The sequence below is a fragment of the Candoia aspera genome, chromosome 2, assembly GCF_035149785.1.
Source record: "Candoia aspera isolate rCanAsp1 chromosome 2, rCanAsp1.hap2, whole genome shotgun sequence".
Classification (NCBI taxonomy): Eukaryota; Metazoa; Chordata; class Lepidosauria; order Squamata; family Boidae; genus Candoia; species Candoia aspera.
Window position 1 is genome coordinate 47,333,548 of NC_086154.1, and position 27,955 is coordinate 47,361,502.

A 27,955-nucleotide genomic window follows, 5' to 3' on the forward strand; every position below is an offset into this window, starting at 1 on the left:
TGCAGGGGCGGAAATAAAGACGCGCACTCAAAGTCGCGACTGCTTTGCTTTGTGAGATCTTGTTGATTCTTCCTTGGGGAGCCCTTTCTCTGGAATGAGAAGCTGCCCCGAGCCTGTATGCCATTGAGGCGGGATATAAATGTGGTAAATAAATAAGTAGATTGTATATCTCAGTGTTTCTTAAACTTTCTCCTTTCAGGACTCCTTTCCACTTTTAAAAACTATGGAAGATCCCAAAAGAGCTTTTGTTTGTATTGATATTTACCCTATTAAAAATTTAAATTGACACATTCCCTGCCACTACTGCTTCTCACAATTGTTTGATGGGATTTTAATATTTAATTATTTTTCAACATAGGCTGGAAAATAATTTTGATTTTGTGGACGCCTGAGAGGAGCTTGGGGGACCTCCAGGTGTTCTCCAACCAGGCTTTGAAAAACACTGGTATATCTTAATTGCTTTGTATAAGACAAGCTGAAAATGGAAGCAAAAGTCCTCTTTTATTGTCCCCTAATCACTGGTATTCAGTAGCATACTGACTAGGTATCAGAAGTATCTATATTGCTGCTATTACTACAATTACTACTACTAGTTATTAGATTATTTTCTTATACATTTCTCTAATACCCTCCTTACAAAGTTTCTGAAATGAATGGTCCAGTTCTCACATAATACTGCAGCTTAAAAAAATACTAAGCTATCAGCAAGCTGCACAAAGTACATGAAAAATTCCTCCTCCCACCCAGCCAAGGGGAAGAACATCCATCATTTAGTTCCTCTTTAATAGATAGAAGTTTTACCCTAGCTGGCAAAGGTGAACCAGCAAAACAATCCATGTATTTGATGTAAGTACAGTATATCAGTTGATGTAAGTTTCTTACAAAGTAAAGTTCCTGCATTTGTTACAACTGATTTTACAACGTAAGAAATCCTTACTTCTGTTGTGTGGAAGGAACAAAGGTAAGGAATTTGTCTATGGTATTCCAAATATGGCTGAACCATAGTTTTCTGTAATAGCATAATAATATTTTTATTTTCTGTTCCTTTCCTAATCTCTCTAACATGGGATTAATTTTTCTAATAATTTTATTGGAGATTACAATTGAAAAGATAAAAAACGAATACATATATGTATATGTATATATGTGTAAAAAAAATAGAAAGTACAAAAAAAAAAGAATAGGTGAGGACATGGCAAGTTAAACATCCCGAAGGAGCAAGGATTGTGTTTATGGTAGAGATTGGCGGCCAGATGCTGGATCATGGCTGGCGAAATCTCTCCAAAGAAAGGAGGGAGCATGAGATTGCCCACATGAACTCTGGAGAGCTGCTGTATGTGAGTAGACCACAGGAACCAAGGATTTAGTGGTTGGCTTATGCGAGTGGCTGGGAGTCAAGGGATTTCATCTAAGTTCACAGTTGTAACATAGCCTGTATGGCCCTAAAACTTGATCTAGCCTCATTTCTTAATCACTTTTGGATTTATTCTTTACTGCTTGTTAAATATTAAGAACCCTCAGAGAAACAAGTCTTTACTGCATTCACTGTGAGTTTCCTTCTCCTTAGTAAAAGAAGTTTCAAGTACAAGTTTAAGGGTTTAGAAAAAAATATTTTTTGGAATAAACAGCAAAAGGGTGTTTAGAGTGTTGATTTTGGAAACTTAAAAATGGACTAATATGTCTGTTACCATAAATAGATGATATGTAAATGATGTTACAGAAGATGAACAAGCTATGAGATAAGACTGAAATTGATTTGAATGTGGATGACAAGCTACAAGAATGATGTGGAAAAAGATGATATATTGGATATACAAATGAAACCGGTTGATGTGTTGATAATTAAAAGGGACATACAAATAACAAAGCAGAAGAGTGATATGGACAACTTCTCTATATTGGATTTACAAGAGAGATCTGTTAAAGTTTTGAAGGATTTTCTGAGAAGGGATAAAGAAAAAACAAAAAGAAATCAAGTTCTAGGACACTATTTGATGGGATTAAAAACCAAGATTGTTAAAAGTACAGGGAAGGAATATAAAGTTGGTTTATTTAATCATGTTGTTATCTCTGGTAACCCTTAATGGACTTCTGCTGACCAGGACTGAACAACAAGGCTTTAAGATTTTGTTTATGGTTAGGAGATGAGATATGGGTAGAAGAGAGCATTTGTTGTGTTTTTAGAGAACGTGATAAGTTACTAAAATTATTTATACTTGTGATGAAGAGGGAAGTTACTTCTTTATATACTTCCCCCCTTTTTTTCTTTTTGTTTCTTTTCTATTTCTAACATGGGATTCACTTTTTTCAGTCATGCACCACATTCAGTTGACATTTTCAGTGACCTGTCCATTTCAGTCTTAAGAACTTTTTCACACATGGTGACTGTAAGAACTGTAGCCTGTATACTTTCAGTTTACTAATGGAACCACTGAAAACTAAGCGTGTTAGTCCTGTATAACTCTGCTGTACATTCTGTTTCTTGATCCATGCCAAGAGTGTGAGGAATATTAGAAACTCCTTTTTATATATACATGTATGCCTTTACAGAAAAGTAATCACAAGTTCTTGCTTAAAGTTAGGGTCATGTTCAGGAATCTCAAAGCACTTAATTAAACCAGTGATCCTGAAAGTTATTAGCTTCCAGTTATTTATTGGAATTTTCAAAGAGAGCTCTATCAGTCAAATGAAAATGTATATAGAGTTTATATAACACTGCACTTAAAAGCAACATAAAACTACTTAATATGATGTATTAAGTTTTGACTTTCACCCATTTCTACATAATCAGTAAATTAACACCTTTATCTATATTAAAATAATGGATTTTCCATTGGAAAAAAACCATGCTACCGTAATCTGATCTTTATGAAAGTGTAGTTTAATAATCTGACCGTTTTTCTCTCTGTTCAAAATGGCTTGCTTTTATTTTAGATGTCAGCTCCAAGTAAATCAACAAACTCTCCTGATGAAGATGAAGATGTATGGAATATTCAGTTACCACCCATAGCTCTTCCTTCCACATCTAAGGAGTTGACAGAAAAACAGAAGAAATTGATGAAATACCGAAGAGTAAAGGAACAACAGAAGATGCTTAACAAGATCATGTAAAATCTCTCTTTCTATATAGTAAATATTACAGAGTGATACTTCGTTCTGACATCCAGCGCTTGCCTTACTTTCTGTTCCTGGGCTCAAAAAGAAGTTTGTATTTTCCTATCTGACATACTGTACATGTCTTGCACTATCTTCCTACATGTACAGCTAGGCTGTAAGTTGCTGGACATACAGATATTAACAGATGGTCATGTTTAATTCAATTTCAAATGCTTTACCTTAAAATGTGCAGGAAAAGATACTTAAAAAGTAACAAATGCAGTGTGAGCTAAGCTTACACATTACAGTACTATAAGTCATGGTATGTATATTGTGTGAATCTAGCCAATTGTAGTTATTTCAACAAACTATAATTAAACTGTCTTAGTACAATTTATGAAATCAGCCACTAAAATTTCAATTGATTGACTGATTTTGTGACATCAGCTGTTAGCAACCACATAGATAGACCTTCTCCAGGATGATCTATTTTTTTATTTATTATTAAATTTATACACTGCCCATATCACTATAAAAGTGACTCTGGGTGGCTTACAAATAAAAAAAAATCTATCCCCAACCTGGTCCTTTAGCTTTTCCAGCAATATACCCATTGCTGCTGTAATTGAATCCACCCACCTTGCTGTTGGTCATTTCTCTTCTCTTCTCTTCTCTTCTACCTTTCCCAACATTATAGTCTTTTCAAGGAAGCTAGATCTTTGCATAGTGTGTCCAAAACATGATAATGTGAGCCTGGTCATTTGTGCCTTGGGTGAGAACTCTGAATTAATTTGCTCAATGATTCATTTGTTTGTTTTATGGGCTATCCATGGTATTCTCAGAAGTCTTCAATACCGATGTTCAAAAGTGTCAGTACTCTTTCTATCCTGCTTCTTCAGATCCAGATTTTGCTTCCATAGACTGTCAGAAAGAAAACCATTGCTTGCACAATTCTGATCCTTGTAGTTAATAGGCACATCTCCACATCTGAATATCTTTTCCAAGACCTTCATGGCTACCCTGTCAAGTGCTAGTCTGATGCCTATCTCTTGATGCATCCTTTCCAAAGGATGCTCTTCCTTTGGAAAAAGCTGGAAAAAGCTATCAACTACTTCGAAATCTTCATTGTCGGTTCTTAGGCTGGTTGCTGGACCTGTTGTCATTAGTTTAGTCTTCTTTATATTTCATCATAGTCCCATTTTTTCACTGGGCTTCTTGTTTTTCTTTACTAGAGCTTCCAGATCATTTGCATTTTTAGCTATCAGTGTAGTGTCATCAATAGAGCATTGGTTATTGATGTTTCTTCCTCCAGTTTTAATAACACACTCATCTTCTTCCAATCCAATTTCCCTCAATATTCAGCATATAGGTTGAATAAATAAGCAGAGAGTATACAGACTTTTCTCACTCCTTTGCTAACCTGGAGCCTGTCAGCTTTGCCATGTTCCATCCACATTGTAGCTTCCTGTCCTATGTATAGATTTCACATGAGGACAGTGGGATGTTCTGGCACTCCCATTTTCCTAAGCACATTCCACAGCTTGACATGGTCAGTGCAATCAAAGGCCTTTCTATTTGCAATGAAACTCATACTGATTTATTCTGGGTATTTTTTGGCTTTCTCAGTTATCCAGTGATCAGCAATAACATCTCTTGTTCTTCAAACTTTTCTAAAGCCAGCTGGAATATCTGACACCCCACCTTTCCATGTAGGACTCTAATCTGTGTTGGATGATGTATACATTATTTTGCTAGCATGTGAAATTAAGGAAATTGTGTGATTGTTTGCACATTCTGTTAAGTCTCCTTTCTTTTGTATTGGTATATAGGCTGACTTGTTCTAATAAGTTGACCACTGTGTCATTCTCCAGATCTGTTATCATAGTTTGGTTAGAACTTTGATTGATGCTTCCTCTATTTCTTCCCATATTCATGTACATATTCCATCAATTCCTATAGCCTTGTGACTTGGTAATGGCTGGAGTGCTGATTGAACATCACCTTCTAGTACTAGAGGTTCTTATATGTAGGGAGTATCTCCTAAGGTTGACATACCTGCTGTACAGAATTTCAGTATATTCAATCCATCTTCATTTGATGTTCTTGGAATCAGTTACTATCTGTCCATTGAGATCCTTTAACATACAAATTCAAGATTGGAACCTCCTGAATTTAGAGATCTTTTGGAAGACTTTCTGTCAGCCCTTCAAGGTAGACCTAAATAAGGAAACAGACACTACAAGAAATATTAGAACTCTGTTGATATAAGTTATAATATAACAGGATCTTGAAAGCCTGACATATCTCCTTCCCTCCCTCTTATAACATAGAGAGTCAAAGCAGAGCAATCTTGCATTTCTTTCTCATGCCTTCCTGTTTTCCTGGGTAAAGTTCATGTTTTTCCAAAGTTTGTTGCATATTTTCTTCAAGGTTGTCTCTGTACTCTTCTACATTTACCTTGTTTTTTCATGTTTGTTTCCATCTCTGATGTCTTTACAAATGTCATTGTAATACTGCTTCTTGTCTCCCCCAACAGCTGTCTGAAATGCTTTGTTCTTTCTTGAGATTTTTTTCTTCCATGGCTTTGGCTTCTCTTCTTGGCAATTTCCAGTTTGTTCTGACATCCAGTTTAGTTTCCTCTTTTTCTTGGTCTTTGGCTGTCTCTTTTCACATTTATCCTTAACTTATTTGATTTCATTCCAGAGTTCCTCTGGTTCCCTATCAATGAGGTTCAGGACTTCAAAGTGATTCTTGATGTTCTCATTGAATATGATGGCTATATGCTTAAGATCATATTGTAGAAAATGATTGGGTTTGTTTTTCCAGTTTAGCTTGACTTGGAACTTGCACATGAGCAGTTCATGATTTATTCCACAGTCAGCCCCTGGCTATGTCTTTGTTGTTATAATTGAGCAATTTCACCTCTTTGTACCAATAATATATTTGAATTGATTTCTGTGTATTCCATCTGGTAATGTCCATGTATATAGACATCATTTTGGTTGGTTGGGGGACATTTAGTTAGCAATAAAGAAATCATTGGATTGGTAGAAACCAAAATATTGTTCACCTGATTCACTTCTGTTTCCTAGACTGTATGGTCCAACTACATTTTCTTCTTTACTATTTCCAGTGTTGGCATTCCAGTCTCCAACTACAAATAACATAACTTATTTGCATGTTCTGTCAATTTCAGACTGAATTTCACCCGTAAAACTCATCAACTGCCTGTTCATCTGTATCAGTTGAAGCATAAACTTGGATAACTATCATATTAAAGGGTTATCTGTGAAGTCTAATTGATATTATTCAGTCATTGATTACAACAAGTGGTCTTGCCTTGGTTCTTTAATTAATTTGTATATTATGTTCCACTGGTAGATGGGCATTTATAATACACACATACAATCTTTGCTATATGTTTACTAAATATGAAAGCAATACAGATTCTTCTTTGTTTTTTGTTTTCTGAGTAGTAAACAGTACGTTCTTCTGACTGAAAGAATCCAATTCCAGTCCATACCAGTTTGCTGATCCTAAGATGTCAATGTGTAGTTGATTCATTTCATCTTTCACTGAATTCAGATTTCCCATATTCATGTTCCTTGCATTCCATGTTCCCACTGTCTTTGCAGCTTTGTATTTTCTTTTCCTGCATGGCAGCATCAGCAACTAGATATCCTGAAGGCTTTAATTTAGCCTTCAGAAGATTAAAACATCATTAGTACTCCAAAAGATCCTCAGCTGTTTCTCAGTAGTATGTTGAGTGCCATCCAACCTGCGGGGCTGGCACTATATCATTGATCACTTTATATTGTCTGTCTATGTGGTTTCCTTGGTAAAATACAGGAGTGGTTTACCATTATCCCTTGCAATATGAAATTATGCCTTTGCTGTTGTCATTAAAGTGATCATCTACCTCCAGCATCTTCCTATATTTCTGCTACCCAGTATAGGTGCCAGCTTGCCTTACTTGGGCAGCTGGGTTGACCTTCATCCCTTGGGTGACCCTGCTGTGAATACATATATACTCTTGGCATACACTCCTGGTTTTCCTTGTTCATCCCTCCCAGGAACATACCACCACCACCACGATGTGGCATAAGAGGACTTGAGGGGAACTGACATTTAAAGTAGGAGTAAAATAATAAATTAGAAATAATTAAGTGACTTATCCTTCTCACATCTATGTGATTGTGTTTGAATATAGCCCACTCTGTATATAACTGTTTTGGTAAGAAATAGATACAAGTCTAATATATTTCTTTAATTATAGTTTATATTTCTTTTCAAATTACTGTTCACAATTTTTTTATACTTATACATTTTACTTCAGAATTAATGTTGCGACAAAAGATTATACGGTGGCCATGGACGAATTCGTTAAGAGAGAGCCTGAGCCTGTTGAGCCACAATTGCCTTATACTGTAAGTTTTTATTTCAGTATATATATTATAATACTTTGTTTTTTTGGTTTTCCTTTTCTTTACAGCACTGCCACATCAGTCTGTGTGTATTCAGGCACAATTAACTGCTAGTGTACTAATCTCTTGAATTCAACCCAGTCTGCATTCATCTTCTTTTCCCTTACTGGATAAGATCTATCCTAAGAAAAATTTGCACCAGGGCTATGCTTTTCAAGTTGTTGTTATTTATTCATTCAGTCGCTTCCGACTCTTTGAACTACCAAACTTAATATAATTGCTGCTGATTTGTGGTGATTATTGTAGGAGAATTCCAAGAGTTCATTTAGAACCAGAGACCAGCACACAGTTCCACTGACACACAAATTGACTTATTAGAGTGCCAGAGACAATGTTGTTGTTTATTCGTTTAGTCGCTTCCGACTTTTCGTGACTTCATGGACCAGCCCACGCCAGAGCTTCCTGTTGGTCGTCAACACCCCCAGCTCCCCCAGGGACGAGTCCGTCACCTCTAGAATATCATCCATCCACCTTGCCCTTGGTCGGCCCCTCTTCCTTTTGCCTTCCACTCTCCCCAGCATCATCATCTTCTCCAGGGTGTCCTGTCTTCTGATTATGTGGCCAAAGTACTTCAGTTCTGCCTTCATTCCCTCAAGTGAGCAGTCTGGCTTTATTTCCTGGAGGATGGACTGGTTTGATCTTCTTGCAGTCCAAGGCACTCTCAGAATTTTCCTCCAACACCACAGTTCCAAAGCATCGATCTTCCTTCTCTCAGCCTTCCTTATGGTCCAGCTCTCGCAGCCATATGTTACTACGGGGAACACCACTGCTTTAACTATGCGGACCTTTGTTGTCAGTGTGATGTCTCTGCTCTTAACTATTTTATTGAGATTTGTCATTGCTCTTCTCCCAAGGATTAAGCGTCTTCTGATTTCCTGACTGCAGTCAGCATCTGCAGTAATCTTCGCACCTAGAAATACGAAGTCTTTCACTGCTTCTACATTTTCTCCCTCTATTTGCCAGTTATCAATCAAGCTGGTTGCCATAATCTTGGTTTTTTTGAGGTTTAGCTGCAAGCCAGCTTTTGCACTTTCTTCTTTCACCTTCATCATAAGGCTCCTCAGTTCCTCTTCGCTTTCAGCCATCGAAGTGGTATCATCTGCATATCTGAGATTGTTAATGTTTTTTCCAGCGATTTTAACTCCAGCCTTGGATTCCTCAAGCCCCGTATGTCGCATGATGTGTTCTGCGTACAAGTTGAATAGGTAGGGTGAGAGTATACAGCCCTGCTGTACTCCTTTCCCAATCTTAAACCAGTCCGTTGTTTTGTGGTCTGTTCTTACTGTTGCTACTTGGTTGTTATACAGATTCTTCAGGAGGCATACAAGATGACTTGGTATCCCCATACCACTAAGAACTTGCCGCAATTTGTTATGGTCCACACAGTCGAAGGCTTTAGAATAGTCAATAAAACATAAATAGATGTTTTTCTGAAACTCCCTGGCTTTTTCCATTATCCAGCGGATATTGGCAATTTGGTCCCTAGTTCTTCTGCCTTTTCTAAACCCAGTTTGTACATCTGGCAATTCTCGCTCCATGAATTGCTGAAGTCTACCTTGCAGGATCTTGAGCATTACCTTACCGGCATGTGAAATGAGTGCCACTGTTCGATAGTTTGAACATTCTTTAGTGTTTCCCTTTTTTGGTATGGGGATATAAGTTGATTTTTTCCAGTCTGATGGCCATTCTTGTGTTTTCCAAATTTGCTGGCATATAGCATGCATTACCTTGACAGCATCATCTTGCAAGATTTTGAACAGTTCAGCTGGGATGCCGTCATCTCCTGCTGCATTGTTATTAGCAATGCTTCTTAAGGCCCATTCAACCTCACTGACCACACCGTCAAAGCTATCCCCGATATTGTTATCCTTCCTATACAGGTCTTCCGTATATTCTTGCCACCTTTTCTTGATCTCTTCTTCTTCTGTTAGGTCCTTGCCATCTTTGTTTTTGATCATACCCATTTTGGCCTGGAATTTACCTCCAATGTTTCTAATTTTCTCAAAGAGGTCTCTTGTCCTTCCTATTCTATTGTCTTCTTCCACTTCCACGCATTGCTTGTTTAAAAATAATTCCTTATCTCTTCTGGCTAACCTCTGGAATTTTGCATTTAATTGGGCATATCTCCCCCTATCGCTGTTGCCTTTTGCTTTCCTTCTTTCTTGGGCTACTTCTAGTGTCTCAGCAGACAGCCATTTTGCCTTCTTGGTTTTCTCTTTCTTTGGGATGTATTTTCTTGTCGCCTCCTGAACAACGTTGCGAACTTCTGTCCATAGTTCTTCCGGGACCCTGTCTACTAAGTCCAGTCCCTTAAATCGATTCTTCACCTCCACTGCATATTCCTTAGGGATATTAGTGAGCTCATATCTAGCTGATCTGTGGGATGCTTTTCAAGTAGTTATGTATAAACTCTGTCAGTAAATAAGATAAATTGGAGCTCAAATTGTGTGGGCAAGTTTCAACAAACCATTGAAAAAATTGAGGCGTAGTTTCAAAGAAATAAGAAGTTTTGGTGTGAGGGAATCTGCAGCTCTTTGCCTTCAGGAAGAGAAAAAAACTGGATACAACACCCTGACTGGTTCATACATAGCACTAAGCCATTATGTGGTTTGTTTGATTTTCACTTAATATTGTAGTTCATTCAACAAACTACAGGTCAACAAAGCATAGGTTAGTGTTGTATTTATCCTGCCACTGGATCTGTTTCAATCCTATTCAAAGAAACTTGGGCCTGCATTTAAATAATCTATAAAATTCCCATAGCCTTAGGTAGCAGATGATTTCACCTAAGCAGAAGAGTTTTTTTTATTAGTATAAGCAATTAAAAACTGTTAATGCTATCACTGTTAATGCTTTAGTTATTAAAAGTGATTAGGATGGGATTTTATATATGCATGGGCACTCTACTTGTCCTGTAGGTACCATTCTTTGGGCAGGCATTGAGTAGGCTCTTTGCCTTTGAATATTTCACTTTTACTACATAAATGGTTCCACTGAGCTCTGGAAATAACTAAGATCTATTTCATGGAATTCATATTAGCCATCTTAAGGGCCCTCTGGGTAGAAAGGTGGAATAGATAAAATAAATACATAGTTTCCTACCATGTCTTATAATAATTTCTAGGTCAGGAACTAGTAGGTTACTTCTAAAGGCTGATTCTTTGATCCGAAGTCATATTGCAGTAAATCTCTGTACATTTCCTTACCTGCTCTTTTTTCTTCCCATGAGAAATCTGCTTCGTTCCCTTTCTTATTGCAAATTTGTACTAGCTGAATGAGCGGCACTGCTGCAGATACCAGCAATAGTGCATAACAGGAGAAGTATTCATTTATTGCATAGCTGTAAAAAGTTTTGGCTTAGCCTGATTGAATTTTCGACACAAGCATTTCTTTTAAACCAGAAGACTATAAAAATAATACATATACTTTTAGGTATTCAAATAGTTTCATTGCAAAAAAAATAGTAAAATGCATATTTTAAAAAATAAATATAAATAATTAAAAATCTTGGGTTACAACAAAGTAATAACTCCAGCGCGTAATACCATTGCTATTGCAAGCTACAAGTAGTCCTTGCTTAATGACCACAGTTGGGACCAGAATTTTGGTGCTAAGCGAAGCAGTCATTAAGTGAATCCAACCTGATTTTACAACCTTTTTTGTGGCAGTCGTTCAGCGAATCACCACAGGCGTTAAGCAAACCACATGGTTGTTAAGTGAATCATGTGATTCCCCATTGATTTTGCTTGTCAGAAGCTGGCTGGGAAGGTAGAAAATGTCAATCACATGACCATGGGACGCAGCAATGGTCATAAATGCAAACTGGTTGCCAAGTACCCAAATTATGATCACATGACCATGGAGATGCTGCAATGGTTGTAAGTGTGAGTACAGGTCATAAGTTGTTTTTTTCCAGCACTGTTTTAAGTCTGAACCATCACTAAATGAATGTTGGTTAAATGAGGACTACCTATAATCAAGGCTGGAAATAAACGATTACTACTAATCACTAGGAGGCAATGGAAACAGATGCTCTCTCAGCGTGGTGTGTACAGTACATTCATTTTCTTATTGCAAGCAATTCCTACTAGAGATAACTCAGTCTCTTTGCTCCCATCTAGTGGTTGTCCTGATTTCTGCATATAGATTTGGTAGCCCTACTGCTAGTCAGTTGATTACCTGCTGGCATCATGTTGACCAAAATAACCTCTTTCCACATTTTCAATAAGAAGTATTCAAGTCCCACTTCCAAGTTCCAGGCATTCCATCAGTAGATTTCTTCACCAGCCACCACCAAAACTAAATTATTTCTCATTCAATTTTGTGATCTTTTCTTACTTTGTTTTTCAACAGATGAACAGTGAACAGAAACAAATAAGAGTAAGTGAAACTTTTAAGGATTTTTAAAAGACCCATTGTATGATTCTAACATGTTGCCTAAACTTTATAAGATTTATGAGATATGGAAATGTGGCCAATATTCATAGTACTTGTTGGTTCTTATCTGTAGAACTAACATAAATAATGAACATGCTCTATATTTTTATTAATGTAACTTGAAGATCATATTTATTAATGTATCCTAGTCTAGCAAATTATTAGTTTAACTTGACAGCCATATTCATGGTTTTGGAAGACTTGTCAAATCAAAATCATAAAAGATTTTGATTAAAATATGGGTAACATAAATTTCTGATTTTTAAAATAGCATTCATTTATTTTTGAGGTTACACATTACATTAATTAATAATTAATTAAGAATTCTGATTAAGCTATGTAAGAGCTTCTAAAAGATGGAGTTTATTGATACAGCTAATAGAAAAATGGCATTTGTCACTCCTTTATCACATGTAGTGCTTTCTTTGTGTTAGATTATGCTTGTAGTGTATATGGTCCAAAAATACTAAACATCAGTCAGCAAGCAATATGAAACATATTCTCTCCTGCATGGGATGACAAAAATAATCTACAGACTGTTCATTTCTGGAAGCTGGGTAGGGAAGCTACTGTTCTTCCCAGGCCATCTTTTTTAGGGCTGTAATATTTTATCTCATTGATACAACTTTGAAAACTTTGCCTTAAAACTGAAAGAGCTGTACTTAGGCTGCCTCAGCAGTAGGCAACGAAAGAGACAAAGCCAACATCATACGGAGTTGTCCTTTAACAACAGCTAGCAAGACATCCTCATGCTGCAGAGTGTGGGACATAAGGATAAGCTCTCAGAGTAATACTAGAACTTATGTTTTTAAATCAAACAATAAAAATTATTTGTTTTACTTAATTACATGATCATGGTGTCTTTTCAGAATAATTATATCTTTATGAAGAAATGTGTTGAAAGTAATCCAGTGGTACCTATTCAGCAGGAGTGGTTAATCTCCATGCTCACATTGGTACCTCAGTCTCTCATGGAAGGCAAGGATAGAGAGAAACTGGTCGAAGAGCTCTTGAATGAGGTAACAAATGATTATGAAATGAGTATGAAGAGATACATGGGTAAGTTCCACTAACAGTATCATGTTACAATAATTCTTTCTTACATTTTTCTATATATTTCTTTGTAGAACATAAAACATACTGCATCTTTGTACTCTTGACTAGATAGCAAAAACTATATTAGTACCTGAGTCTATCAGAGATATTTTGTTCATCTATTTTTTTTTCAAAGCATGCTAATATGTTACTTGCCTATATATTAACAATAGTTACCATTTATATATAGTATTATGCATATATTATCTCAGTTATACATCAACCTTGTTAGAAATATAAACATTATCATATTGTAGGCTGGGGCTTAAGGCCTGACTGAGGCTTTTTTCCAGTTGCTTGTATGGCTGCTGTTTGATAGGAAGAAGCTGGTTATCTTAAAGCATGCTGTTAGCCTCTTTGTTCTTGACTTACATGTTTTTAAAAACAAAATCAAGATTAATCATTTTGTTGGAAAAAAAGCATTTTTAAAAATTATTTTTATAACAGTAACATGCTAATATACAATGTATAGGCTGTTTCTCAAAATACCAGAGATATATGCTTTGAATAGTCCTTGAAGTTAAATACAATTTTTAAAGTATTACTTTTAAATAGTATTTCCTAATACACAACACATTTCCAATGTATCACAGTGCGAAGTGTTCTTATCAAGCCTGAAGTAAAATTGCTTGAATATGAGAAAGAAGGACCTTTGCCAGTTGAGCCTGTGTGAGTAAATTTATTTATTTATTTGCTTGTTTGTTTGTTTATATTTCAATTTTAGTCACTACCATCTCACTCAAAGAGCCATATTAATAAAGCCATACTCTAGAGGCTTTGTAGAAGTAAAAAAGTAGAAACCTTAAAACAAGACTGTTAAGATATTTTAAGACTGAAAAATATTTCCCTGTTTTCTGTTAATCAAAGTTATATAGTTTCTTTTTTCTTCCACATATTTAATATTTTCATTTTGTTTATTTTGCAGAGGATTAGACTTTTCTAGGCCATGGCATAAAAGTTTTATACAAGCAAGAAAACAGATTCTTGAAAATTTACATATTCTCCATCCAACTTTAAGAATTTTACTCGAAATCGGTTACAAAACATTTTCCAAGTTACTTATAATAGACGTATCTTGTATCAGGTAACATTTATAATTCTTGAATTAATTTTCTAAATATAGAATATATAGTATGTGTAATTCTAATTAGGTACACCGCATTATTAAATTGTCATTTATATTACTTTGTGTAAAAATGTATCACTAATAGCACAGTTTTGCAATTAATTGGTTTAGGATTCTTAAGCTGATATAAGGCACCTACCAGGAAATATCTACTATACTTGATAGCCTCCTTCTCCTCCTTCTCCATACTAATTATGAATTTATTCTCCGGAGGGATTGTTACATAGCCAGAGCAACACATGTATGGACACAAAGGGATATAAACAAGCTTGGGAAAATTTCCTGATTAGCAGTCAGGAAACCCCCCCCCCTCCATTTTATGAAAAAAAAAATTAAAAAGAATTCTAACAAAGAGTGAATATGCTCAGTAGGCACTGAATATGACTGATTATTAGTAGAAAATATGAAAAGCTGAGAATTGGAAGTGGAGTAACATAACCATGGTTCCCTTGAATTCTGACACTCCACAACATAATAGTTTATTGCAGGCTTCACTTGCTTTTATGTAAGTTTTAAATTTGGAACAAAACTGCATATGTCTAGAACTCCGGAGCTTGCTTGCTTGCTTTCAAACAAGATAAGGGCTCTGGGTTTTTTTTTTATAACTATTAAAATGTACATTTCCTTTGTATTTGCTATCCATATTTTCTTCTTTTGGTTTTGCTTGGCATTGTTTCATTTCTTAAATTGTTTTTAATACAGGTCAAGAGGCCCACTAGACTGTGAATCCCTTCAAAATGATGTATCTATAAATTGCCTAAAAACAGAAGAAAAGATATTAAACACATGGTACCCGAGGGTTATCAATCTCTTTACCAGAAAAGAAGCACTGGAGGGTGTAAAAGCTGATCAAGTTGATTCTTTCTATAACTGTGTGGCTACACTTATGTCTAATCAGGTCTCTCTTTCATGTCATATATTTTCCTTCTCTAGAGTGTTGTGTATGCATCTTAAGAATTCCTGTTTTCCATCTCTTCAGCAAAAGAATAATTCAGATCATTCATAAAAATGTGCAGTCTCAATGTAGCTATTTGTTTAATATACAAAAAAGCCTTGTGAAAGGAATAAAGATTTAGGTTTGAATCTGAATCTATGAGAGATCATTGCAAGGGCCATGTACCTTTTCATGCTTTATTTTAAATTTCAGAATGTGCGTATTCATATTATGGAAGTCTGTGAATAAACAAGATTGTTAATATAGAGGGTGGGCTTAAGATTGCTTTAGTTGCATATATTGAAATCTTTTTCAAAATTATTTTTAGCTGAAGGAGTTATTGAAAAGAACTGTTGAAGCTTATGTGCAGTTGTTTGACTCCAAAGATAAAAGATGGCTGCCTTTGTTCAAGATGGAATTGACTTTTGATGATGAGAAAATGGACTTCTATCCTAGCTTTAGTGATCTGGAAGATTCCATCTTATGTATTGTTACTTTGATTGCACAAACTTTGCAGGTTCTGTTTCATTTATTTTACTTTAATCTCATAAAATATGTAAAATTAATATTGCTTAATAACATACCTCAGTCCTAATAACTGCCATATATTTCAGTTATATTTTCAGATAATTCACAGATTATTGTAAACCTTACATCCAATGCTAAATGATTTTCATACAAGTTTATCCATGGACATTAAAATAACTTTCCTCCACATAATAGTTAAAACACAAACAAACATTATTTGAATTTTGAGGCTACTCTGGAAATAATCTGGTGAAGCATAGGCATTACTATCTGGGCTGAAGTCAGGGCAAAACAGTTCTATCAGTTTATTGAGAAGCAGCTAGGTACAGAAGTGATTGGCTAGCTCTTGTGATATCAAAACCCCTCTTCTCTGAAGCACTTTACGGCAGCATGTTTTTTTAAAGTGAATGAGAAATTAAATGAATTTATGTAGGCACTTCTTATGAACTACTAGTCTATAGCTAACAAGAAGTGTAACAGATTAAATAAATGCGTGTTTTCCTATTAAATGGAATACTAAAGACATTGCCACTGAAGGGAGAAGTTAGGCCCATCTTGTGGGAGAAAAGAATTGTCAATTTTAAGATACTTTATTCCCCAATGTAAAGTCCAGTTCTGGGTCTGTTACAAATAGAATTTATGTGAATGGATTTCTTCATCTGTTTTATGAATAAGGCTGATCTAAATATGAAAAGAAGAGGATATGCAGAGTTCTGAGCACATATTGCAGTTGCAGTTCTGAGCACATATTGATGATATAAAAATGATTTAAATCTTTCTAAGCTTCTTGATTTGTAAAGACTAGGTATATGTAAATACCCCATTTCATGCCGTTGGATGTTCCACAGAACTGCTGTGGAGTTCAGTATTTGAAAATATTGACTAGTTTCTGGAAAGAAAGTAAGAATGAGGTGGTAAGGTTGGTTAAGAAGCAGAGTGATATGCAGCATGATCATGTGTATGTTTATTCAAAAGTCATTCTGTTTATTCAGAAGCAATTCAAGTGTGTTCATTCAGATTTACTCTCAATAAAAGCATATTAAGAAATACTCAATTATTGTAAACCTAATAAGTACATTAATGTTTAAACTAAATTTTATGAGTGTTGAACAAGCTGATAAAGATAAATGGTGTTACGTATTATGAAATGATCAATTTTAATCCTAAAATTTCTTTTGAATAGAATGTCCAGACAATACATTCATGGCTAGGAGGTACAAACATAGTAACAACTATTGACACTGAACTTCCTGAACATGTTATAGCATGGGCTTCATCTGTATTGAGGACAGCAGTTAATGAGAACTTGAAAGGTGCAAAAGCACATTATGCTTCTTATGGTGAGTGGTTTAAAAGTCATTTCTTTGAACTTCCAAACTTAATATAATTGCTGCTGATTTGTGGTGATTGTTATTGTAGGAGAATTCCAAGAGTTCATTTAGAACCAGAGACCAGCACACAGTTCCACTGACACACAAATTGACTTATTAGAGTGCCAGAGACAATGTTGTTGTTTATTTGTTTAGTCGCTTCCGACTCTTCGTGACTTCATGGACCAGCCCACGCCAGAGCTTCCTGTCAGTCGTCAACACCCCCAGCTCCCCCAGGGATGAGTTCGTCACCTCTAGAATATCATCCATCCACCTTGCCCTTGGTCGGCCCCTCTTCCTTTTGCCTTCCACTCTCCCCAGCATCATCTTCTTCTCCAGGGTGTCCTGTCTTCTGATTATGTGGCCAAAGTACTTCAGTTCTGCCTTCATTCCCTCAAGTGAGCAGTCTGGCTTTATTTCCTGGAGGATGGACTGGTTTGATCTTCTTGCAGTCCAAGGCACTCTCAGAATTTTCCTCCAACACCACAGTTCCAAAGCATCGATCTTCCTTCTCTCAGCCTTCCTTATGGTCCAGCTCTCGCAGCCATATGTTACTACGGGGAACACCACTGCTTTAACTATGCGGACCTTTGTTGTCAGTGTGATGTCTCTGCTCTTAACTATTTTATCGAGATTTGTCATTGCTCTTCTCCCAAGGATTAAACGTCTTCTGATTTCCTGACTGCAGTCAGCATCTGCAGTAATCTTCGCACCTAGAAATACGAAGTCTTTCACTGCTTCTACATTTTCTCCCTCTATTTGCCAGTTATCAATCAAGCTGGTTGCCATAATCTTGGTTTTTTTGAGGTTTAGCTGCAAGCCAGCTTTTCTACTTTCTTCTTTCACCTTCATCATAAGGCTCCTCAGTTCCTCTTTGCTTTCAGCCATCAAAGTGGTATCATCTGCACGTCTGAGATTGTTAATGTTTCTTCCAGCAATTTGAACTCCAGCCTTGGATTCCTCAAGCCCAGCATGTCGCATGATGTGTTCTGCGTACAAGTTGAATAGGTAGGGTGAGAGTATACAGCCCTGCCGTACTCCTTTCCCAATCTTAAACCAGTCCATTGTTCTGTGGTCTGTTCTTACTGTTGCTACTTGGTTGTTATACAGATTCCTCAGGAGGCATACAAGATGACTTGGTATCCCCATACCACTAAGAACTTGCCACAATTTGTTATGGTCCACACAGTCAAAGGCTTTAGAATAGTCAATAAAACATAAATAGATGTTTTTCTGAAACTCCCTGGCTTTTTCCATTATCCATCGGATATTGGCAATTTGGTCCCTAGTTCCTCTGCCTTTTCTAACCCAGCTTGTACATCTGGCAATTCTTGTTCCATGAATTGCTGAAGTCTACCTTGCAGGATCTTGAGCATTACCTTACTGGCATGTGAAATGAGTGCCACTGTTCGATAGTTTGAACATTCTTTAGTGTTTCCCTTTTTTGGTATGGGGATATAAGTTGATTTTTTCCAATCTGATGGCCATTCTTGTGTTTTCCAAATTTGCTGGCATATAGCATGCATTACCTTGACAGCATCCTCTCGCAAGATTTTGAACAGTTCAGCTGGGATGCCGTCATCTCCTGCTGCCTTGTTATTAGCAATGCTTCTTAAGGCCCATTCAACCTCACTCTTCAGGATGTCTGGCTCTAGCTCACTGACCACACCGTCAAAGCTATCCCCGATATTGTTATCCTTCCTATACAGGTCTTCCGTATATTCTTGCCACCTTTTCTTGATCTCTTCTTCTTCTGTTAGGTCCTTGCCATCTTTGTTTTTGATCCTACCCATTTTTGCCTGGAATTTACCTCTGATGGTTCTAATTTTCTGGAAGAGGTCTCTTATCCTTCCTATTCCATTGTCTTCTTCCACTTCCACGCATTGCTTGTTTAAAAATAATTCCTTATCTCTTCTGGCTAACCTCTGGAATTTTGCATTTAATTGGGCATATCTCCCCCTATCACTGTTGCCTTTTGCTTTCCTTCTTTCTTGGGCTACTTCTAGTGTCTCAGCAGACAGCCATTTTGCCTTCTTGGTTTTCTCTTTCTTTGGGATGTATTTTGTTGCCGCCTCCTGAACAATGTTGTGAACTTCTGTCCATAGTTCTTCCGGGACCCTTTCTACTAAGTCCAGTCCCTTAAATCGATTCTTCACCTCCACTGCATATTCCTTAGGAATATTAGTGAGCTCATATCTAGCTGATCTGTGGGTCTTCCCTAATCTCTTTAGTCTGATCCTAAATTGTGCAATAAGAAGTTCGTGATCTGAACTACAGTCAGTTCCAGGTCTTGTTGTTACCGTCTCTATAGGTGTCCGCCACCTTTGGCTGCAAAGGATGTAGTCAATCTGATTTCGGTGTTGTCCATCTGGTGAAGTCAATGTATAAAGCCGTCTCTTAGGTTGTTGGAAGAGAGTGTTTGTTATGCAGAGTGAGTTGTCTTGGCAAAATTCTATCAGCCTATGTCCTGCTTCGTTTTGTTCTCCCAGGCCATGCTTACCTGTAATTCCAGGTGTCATTTGACTGCCCACCTTAGCATTCCAGGCTCCTGTGATGAAAATAACATCTCTTTTAGGCGTGTTGTCCAGTAGGTGCTGCAGATCCTCAGAGAACTTATCTACTTCAGCTTTTTTAGCATCTGTGGTTGGGGCATATATTTGGATCACTGTGATATTAGATGGCTTGCCCTGAATTCGAACTGAGATCATTCTATCGTTTTTTGGATTGTATCCAAGCACTGCTTTAGCCACTTTACTATTAATTATGAAGGCTTCTCCATTTCTTCTGTGGTCCTCTTGTCCACAGTAGTAGATCTGGTGGTCATTTGATGTGAAGTGGCCCATTCCAGTCCATTTCAGTTCACTGACGCCCAAAATGTCTATCTTTAATCTTGACATCTCACCAGTAACCACATCCAATTTGCCCTGGCTCATAGATCTGACATTCCAGGTTCCAATGGTGTGTTGATCCTTAGTACATCGGATTTGCGTTCACCACCAGCACCATCAGCCGCTAGCCGTCCTTTCGACTTTGAGCTAGCTGCGTCATTACATCTGGGGCTAGTTGAACTCATCCTCTGTTCTTCCCCAGTAGCATTTTGACCATCTTCCGACCTGGGGGTCTCATCTTCCAATGGTATACCGACATATCTCTGGTTGTACTGATCCATTGAGTTTTCACGGCAAGAATACTGGGGTGGGTTGCCATTACCTTCCCCAGGGATTGCATTTAGTCTGACCTCTCTGTCATGACCTTCCCGTCTTGGGTGGCCCTTCACGGTTTAGCTCATGGCATCATTGAGGTGCTCAAGCTCCAGCACCATGACAAGGTAACGATCCTTTGCTGAAGGCCAGAGACAATAGACAAGCCTAAAATGGGTGGGGAGAGCATCTTCTGCTTGCTTTACTTGATGTCATATTCTTCTCTTCATTTTCTTATAGTGGAAAAGTATGGCTGGCTTATAGATGGTGTTGCGGATGACCGTGTAAAAAAATTTATAGCTGAGGAACACAGTTTTGATGAATATGCAGAGGTAATTTCATGTATAATTTATAAGTAAATCTGACTTTTGCTTTGTAACATGCAGTAACTAAAATGCCTTTGCTCTTATTTGAATTATATCAGTTAAGTTGAAAAACAATGACATTTTTCTCAACAAATCATTTCTTGACTTCTAGTATATGAGCTTTGGGGAAGGATTTATAAGACAAAATTTGTGCTTTAACCTTTGCAGAGACTTAAGGTTTTGATTTTTCTCCTTAAACTCCCAAAGTGGGAAAATGGGTCTGTTTTTTCAAGATTTTTAAATATTATGGTGCTTTAAGCCTTTTTAAGGATTAAAGATTCTATTTTACCCCTTAAAATACCTCTTGAATCCCTGAAAATTTTGGCCTGCCCATTCACTGAGGGCTCTAAGGGGAACAAGAAGCATGATGGTGGTTACCACAGTTAATGAATTGCTCCTCCCTGGTATGTTGGATTATATTGTTCTCAAATCAACCCTGCAATCAGATTTCACATTTCTAGCTATTATGAGAGTACGATAAGCATTTTGAAAAAAAAAAAAAAAACAAGTGACCTGATTTAAAGAAATGTATTCACATGTCTCCTTTACAGACTTTTCTTGTAGATAGTTCAGGTTTTTTTTACAGTTCTATACTGCTCTAACTTCTTATGATTCAAGATAGTTTGCACTGAAAATAATTATCTATTAAAAATTACACAAAAATTACAGTAGCAACCCAGATTCATCTCTGCACCAAAAGCCCAGTGGAATAGGATTACTTGCACAGTTGTTCAAAATGGAAGCAAGGTGGGACTCCTTTTACGTATTTTATAATGTGGGGGCTGCCATTAATAATGGACCCCCCACTTAATCTCACATGAGATGGGGACCCAGAATAGTATATCTTGGGAAGAATCCACAGGGTAAGATAATCCTGGTTAGGAGAGACAGTCCTACAGGTACTTTGGTGTCAATCTATGTGGTACTTTAAAGGTCAAAACCAGGACTTTGAATTCGGTCCAGAAGAAATGAAGGCTGTTCTTAATCATGTGTAGCTTGGTATGCTAGGAAGGAATATGTTGTACTGGTAGAATAATGGCTTTGTTTGTGATTATGCTCTATGCGCTCAGGTTCAACTTTTCCCTGAGATAAAAGATGAAATGGCCCCCATAATTCCACAACCTGATTGTACAGTAGTGCCTGGAATGGCAGTTGAATTTCACTTCAACACAGTGCATCCTTCACTGCACCATAGGGAAGCTAGTTCATTTAGGGCAGACATGGGCAACTGATGGCTCATGAGTTGTATGGGTGCTTTATGTAATGGTTGCCTACTCCAATATACTCAGTCTCACTAGCCCGGGCTTTAAGATAACTGATTTATTAAAGGAATAGTGTGCAGATATGGACAAAGCTGAGAATAAAGCAAAAGCGCACGAAATACAAATCAAATACTGTTGCTTCAGTCCAACTCCGCCCCGCGTCCCATCATAACAACCACCCCATGCCAGATGCTACCCAGCGTCATAACCCGGCCTGGGAAAGTAACCTTGAAGAAAGACACCAACCCAAACATGCATTCCAGAGATTACAGCCTTGCAGGGCTGGAAATTTCCAAGAGGGAAACACGGAGCAACAGAGTGACATGTGAGGCGTTACAATGTATGGAAAACATTGAAACGGAGAACATGACACTTAGCACCCTTTTTATGGTTCCCAGGATCTTTTTGTGGCTTCCAGAGCACCTCCATTATGTATGGTATGAAATGTTTGAATTTCAGATATGAGTAAAACAATTATTGAAGAAAATATACAGTATACAGGATATATATATATATATACTGTACATATTTGTTTTGATTAGTATACATAATTAGTAGGAGGCTGCTTGATGTCACTTGGGTAAATGAAAACAGAATCTGTGCTGGCATCTACCATCAATGGTTTTTGCAAGTTATTGTATAATGAAAATGGTATTTTAAAAGTAATCTTAATACATAATTACATTATTTACATTAATCTAGACTAAACTGATCATAAGTAGATCTAATCAGCTCAATGGAACTTTCTCCCAAATAATTTATATTGTATTCAGTTATGCACCTCTATTTAAAATAACAAATATAATTATGTTTTGAAGCTTATAGATCAATTTTTAAATCTTTCAATGGAAATAATGAGCTTGCCAATGATAGCTCACTTCCCTATGGTGCGTTTAGACTGTGATGACTTGAAGCAAGGGTTAGGTGAAAAAGCGAAAAGCTTTGCATATAAATTATTGGATTTATTAGTTTACAATCACCGAGATGAAAATAAAATGTGAGTATTTTTTTATTACAAATTATCTCTTACTTAGAAAGATACTGTTACATACTATATATAGCACTGTTAATTTTTCGTTCTGTATATTGTTTTCTGACAGACTAATTTTTCATTGTTGCACTTGAAAATTTGGTACTACGTATAGTCTGTATAGTATGTGTTAGAATGTAATGATCACTAATTGTTACTTTTACAAAAATGCTACAGCAACTACAGTACTGAAAGCACTAGAAGTAGAAATGTATAGAATTGTATTGTAAATCTAAACTGTTTAAAACCCACATTAAAATTAATTTTAGGATATGCAGTGAATTTGAAGCCATTAAAGAACGTGCATTAAAAGTTCCTGAGACAACAGAAGAAATGATGGAAAGTATAGCCTTTATAGAAAAGGCTAAAACCATAGGTATCCAGAAATTGTATGAAAGGATTAAGGTACAGTAACTATTTTAGCAGACCTGGTTTTTAAGTGACAGATGGCATGTTAATTTAATTTAATTAAATTTCAGATAATCTTGATTTTTCCCCTATATTGCAAGATAAGTTATATAAGTATTAACATCTAGTCATTGCAACGTAATTTCAGACACGGCTACTATAATATAATTAACTTTTTGCTTGTTTACATACTGTATATGGCTTGTTAATGTTTTAATTAGAGCTGGAGTTCTTTGGATTGAGCTTGTGTTCATTATACATGAAGGGTGGGTGGAATTATTAGCTGCATATAGACATTTTCAGAAGACTGAAATATATTATTTCAAGCTTTTCCTCCTTAATACAGCTGTCCTCTCCCACTACTGGCATTTCTTGCCTGTCACAGCATTCATTTTCCTTTTCCTGCTGGGGTCCTTGTTCCAGTTTGCCTGATGTTTGTGTAGGCGGGGGGTTAGAATTCAGTTTTTCAAAACTTTATTTTCTTATATAATATTGCTATACTACCTCACCCGCTATGGTACTTAGTTCTACTTCTGCTTTTGAGTTTTGAATCACAAACTCCACAATATTTTGAGTGAAATCCCTAAATGATTCAAGCTGCAATCTTGTCCCCACTTACCTGAGACAAACTGGATGTACTACTGGATAGAAAAGCCTAGAGTTGGTCTAAAAATAATGTGTTCATGCAACTTATCCATTCATGTAATATCAAAGATAGAGCTGTTTTAGAAGAGATGAATTGCAGTATTTTTGAAACCTGTTTTCATAATGTATCTACATTACAAATTAGTGTTGTTTAATTGGAACTACAATATAGCCACAACTTAGGGAAAAAACTTAAAACAAAACTCCAGCAGCTCATGAAGTATTAACAATGTCATATATCTGTCTTTTAAATAGTATACCATAGGATTCCAAAGAGAAAACAATGTCATGTTTCAAGTTGGGTCCATTTATGTAAAAAATCGAGTGAACTAAATGAAATCAGAGTAATGTATTAAATGCCTTAGAGACGTATGGAGAACACGGCCCAGGGCCTAGCAGGACAACTAGGAAGAATTGGTCCCTGCTACCAGGATACTGCTGGCCCAGATCCCAGTTGTGACTCTCCTGAGCACCTTCCAAGTCTGCAAGAACAACAGCAACAGCAACAGTGGATGAAGAGGCAGAGGACTGAAAGGCACAAAAGTGCTAGACTGCAGGAAAGAGCCCTTGGATCTAACTGTCTACTTAGGAATTGCTGTTATGCCCAATTTGAAATAACAAATGTAATTTAGCTGGGTTAAGATGAAGCCTGGGATATAAAGTTGGAGTTGACGCAATACAGTATATGCCTTATGTGCTTCTGAGACTAGCTACCAGAACTCTTCGGTCTAGTGGTTAAGGCAACGGGCTAGAAACCAGGAGGCTGAGAGTTCTAGTCCTGCCTTAGGCATGAAAGCCAGCTGGGTGACTTGGGCCAGTCCCTCTCTCTCAGCCCAACCCACCTCACAGGGTGGTTGTTGTGGGGAATAGGAGGAGGAAGGAGTATTAGGTATGTTCGCTGCCTTGAGTTATTTATAAAAATAAGGCGAGATAGAAAATAAATAAAATAAATAAAATAATTCCCTCAGATTTATTAACAGGGGCTTAGATTATGCTTTCTCTTAAATCTTCATGGAATTTTTGCTATCTCAGCTGACACTTGGCCTGCTGAGACCCCCTGTGTTTGCTTTATTTCCTGGGTTGTTTTTTTTTAACTAGTAGTACTATCTGCCTACCAAATAAGTAATTTCCTCTGGGAGAACAGGACAGATGAATATTTATCACAAAAGAGCTCACAGTTCAGTAATACAGCATATACTTGGTAGATTCAGTTGCTGATATTTCTACTTAGAAGGGTTGTGGATAGCAGAGCTAAGAAAGATTGCTGCTGCCAAAACTTAGAGAATTGCAAACTGGAGTAGAAGTACCATGGAGCTAGATTGACAGTGGTTTAAAATATATGGTGTTATTGTATATTTATTGTCCCTAAGTATAAGAATTTGCAAGGGTAATTAGGTTTAATACCATTTACATGAGAAAAATTTTGGGTGGTGGCATGGTGTCTTAGTAGCAGTTTATACATTTAGAGCATTTATACATATAGAGAATGTGAGCAAACATTCCTGCAGGGAAGCAGATAATCTATTTTCCAGCTAAATTTAAAATTGCCCGCTACAAGCTATTGTTTTGCATGATTTGCCAAGTTCTTACATTAGATTTCTACTGTGAATTACATTCTCAAGAAACACCAACAGCTTTTCCCCCCCTAGTTGAGAGAACGTAATAGGTGTTGGAGTGATATACCCAGTCATATAGTTGAGCCCGATCTCCCTTCCCTTCAGAATGGGGAGAAATGAACAACAAAGTGAAGACCCCAGATAAGTTTTTTTTTCATGATCTTCTTTGAACTACTGTAGGGTCTCTTGCCAATTCATTTCTCCTTGTGGAGAAAGGATAATTGTTTTTACTATTTCCCCAGTGATAATCCTAGAAGAAAAAGGTATCTCCAAAATTCAAATTCATGTCTTGTTTAAAACAAAAATAAACTACTTAATTTCTTTTATAGGAATGCCAGCGACGAATGAATTATCTTCTGGATGTTTATTTATTTGAACCACAAGACTTGACACTGAATGCGACTGTTCTGTTGTGGCCTCAAAATATTAATCCTATCTTTGATGAAAATGATGACGTAAATATAAACTTTTATTTTACATGCTACATTGTCTGAGGAAAAGTTTAGATTGCAGTATTGCAAATATCTCAGCTTTAAACTCTGCAGTTTGAAGTCTGCTGTTAATCAGATTTAGCAAACCAAATCATGAATGGTATGTTTGGATTGACTCCATGTGAAGTGATTTAATGAAGTGAGATAATGATATCCATAAATGCACTCCATTTACTTCTTCTTTGTCTTATAGATTATAGAAATGTCTAAACGGAAGGGTGAAAGTGAATTGTTAGCCAAACGTGAGAAACTGATAATGGAGGTAGAAAGGCAGATTCGTCGTATGCATGAGTTCACAGAGTACTCTGATTTGGACCGCATGCAACAGGTCTGTGACGCTTGGAATAATTTATGTTTGGATGTTGCACAAGGAAGAAACACAGTGCAAGAATAGCAGCAAAAAAAGAATTAGCTATATTGTCAGAGAACAAAAAATTACAGCGATGAATCCTGATGTTCTCTCATGCTTAGTAAATTAAATTATGTTGCTGATAGTCCTGTTAAAATGTTGCTACAGTACTTCTACTATTAACATAAATGTATATCATTATTTAAATGGTAGCATTAAGGTGTTAGCATCAAAGTAAAAAGTCCTGGGGCAGCCGTAGTTGATGAGGTAAAAAAATCAACATTTGGTTTATATGTAGGATAGTAGCATGTTTTGCATTTTGGTGATGCTTCAAGATGATTCAATGGGCTTATGACCTTTGTACACCTAAGTTCCGTGCAATAGGAGTTGCAATAGAAATGAATGCTGAATGTTTATCTGGAAGAAGTTTACTGATAAAATATTGTAGTCTGAATGTCAGGAACATGCTGTATATCTCTTCAAAGAAGTACTGAGATGGTAAACCAAAATTATTTCTTGCTTTGTTCTGGTTTTTATACAAGAATCTGAGTACGGATGAACAAACGTGTTGATTTCAGGTTATTTATTTATTTATTTATTTATTTAATTTCTATGGCTGCCCATCTCACCAAGTGACTCTGGGTGGCTTACAATCATAAAAACCATAAAACAGTTGAAATAATTAAAAACAATTAAAAGTACAAAATAAATATACATGGTCACCAAGTAAACAATGCATAGATGTTAGTATAGCCAAGAAGCGGGGCCCTTAACAAACTCGGGGCCCCAGGCCTGGGCACATAACCAGGTTTTCATGGCCTTATGGAAGGCCAACAGGGTCAGGGACATCCTGATCTCTGAAGGGAGAATATTTCAGAGGGCAGGCGCTACGTCTGAGAAGGCACACATTCTAGTCCCCGCCAATGGACATTCCTTGCACTCCCAACCTACCAGACCAAATTGGATGGGTAGAAACAACTGGGAGAAGACGGTCCCTTTAGTAACCTGGTCCCAAGCCATGAAGGGTTTTAAAGATGACAACCAGCACCTTGAATTGCATCCGGAAGCACCCAGGCAACCAATGCAGCTTACTTAGTAGTGGTGTTACGTGTGTGGAATATCCGACACCATTTACTACCCATGCAGCTGCATTCTGTACCACTTGAAGTTTCTGAATGCTCTTCAAGGGCAGCCCCATGTAGAGTGTATTTGTATGCACCTGGATGCCCATTTTTCTAAATTTATCAATTTATTCGTTGGAATTTGGAATTTCTAATGATAGATAAATCTATTTTCAGTATGTGACTGACATGAGAACGCTGCAGAAACGCATACAAGATGCTGATGAAGCAGTTACTTTTATTAATAAAGAAGAGAAGCTTTTAAATTGGGAGCTGACTGAATATCCAGATTTGGAGACCTTAAAAGTTAACATTGAGCCATATCAGAAACTTTTTGTTTTTATACTGAAGTGGCAGCGGACTGAAAAACGGTAAGTATATAGATATTTAAAGGGAAG

At 36.8% G+C, this 27,955-nt stretch overlaps 1 protein-coding gene across 1 annotated transcript in view; it reads left to right on the plus strand.

Moving 5' to 3' along the window:
• The first annotated feature begins 2,934 nt into the window (after positions 1–2,934).
• Positions 2,935–27,955, plus strand: part of DNAH12 (dynein axonemal heavy chain 12) — a 138,434-nt gene continuing 113,413 nt past the window's right edge. The window contains exons 1-15 of the mRNA XM_063291760.1: positions 2,935–3,107; positions 7,433–7,523; positions 11,934–11,960; positions 12,887–13,076; positions 13,706–13,781; positions 14,038–14,196; positions 14,941–15,136; positions 15,501–15,689; positions 16,884–17,040; positions 20,511–20,602; positions 22,716–22,894; positions 23,197–23,332; positions 25,926–26,051; positions 26,281–26,415; positions 27,735–27,928. Coding sequence (XP_063147830.1) covers positions 2,935–3,107; positions 7,433–7,523; positions 11,934–11,960; positions 12,887–13,076; positions 13,706–13,781; positions 14,038–14,196; positions 14,941–15,136; positions 15,501–15,689; positions 16,884–17,040; positions 20,511–20,602; positions 22,716–22,894; positions 23,197–23,332; positions 25,926–26,051; positions 26,281–26,415; positions 27,735–27,928 — 2,120 coding nt within the window. The remainder of the gene's footprint in view (positions 3,108–7,432; positions 7,524–11,933; positions 11,961–12,886; positions 13,077–13,705; positions 13,782–14,037; positions 14,197–14,940; positions 15,137–15,500; positions 15,690–16,883; positions 17,041–20,510; positions 20,603–22,715; positions 22,895–23,196; positions 23,333–25,925; positions 26,052–26,280; positions 26,416–27,734; positions 27,929–27,955) is intronic.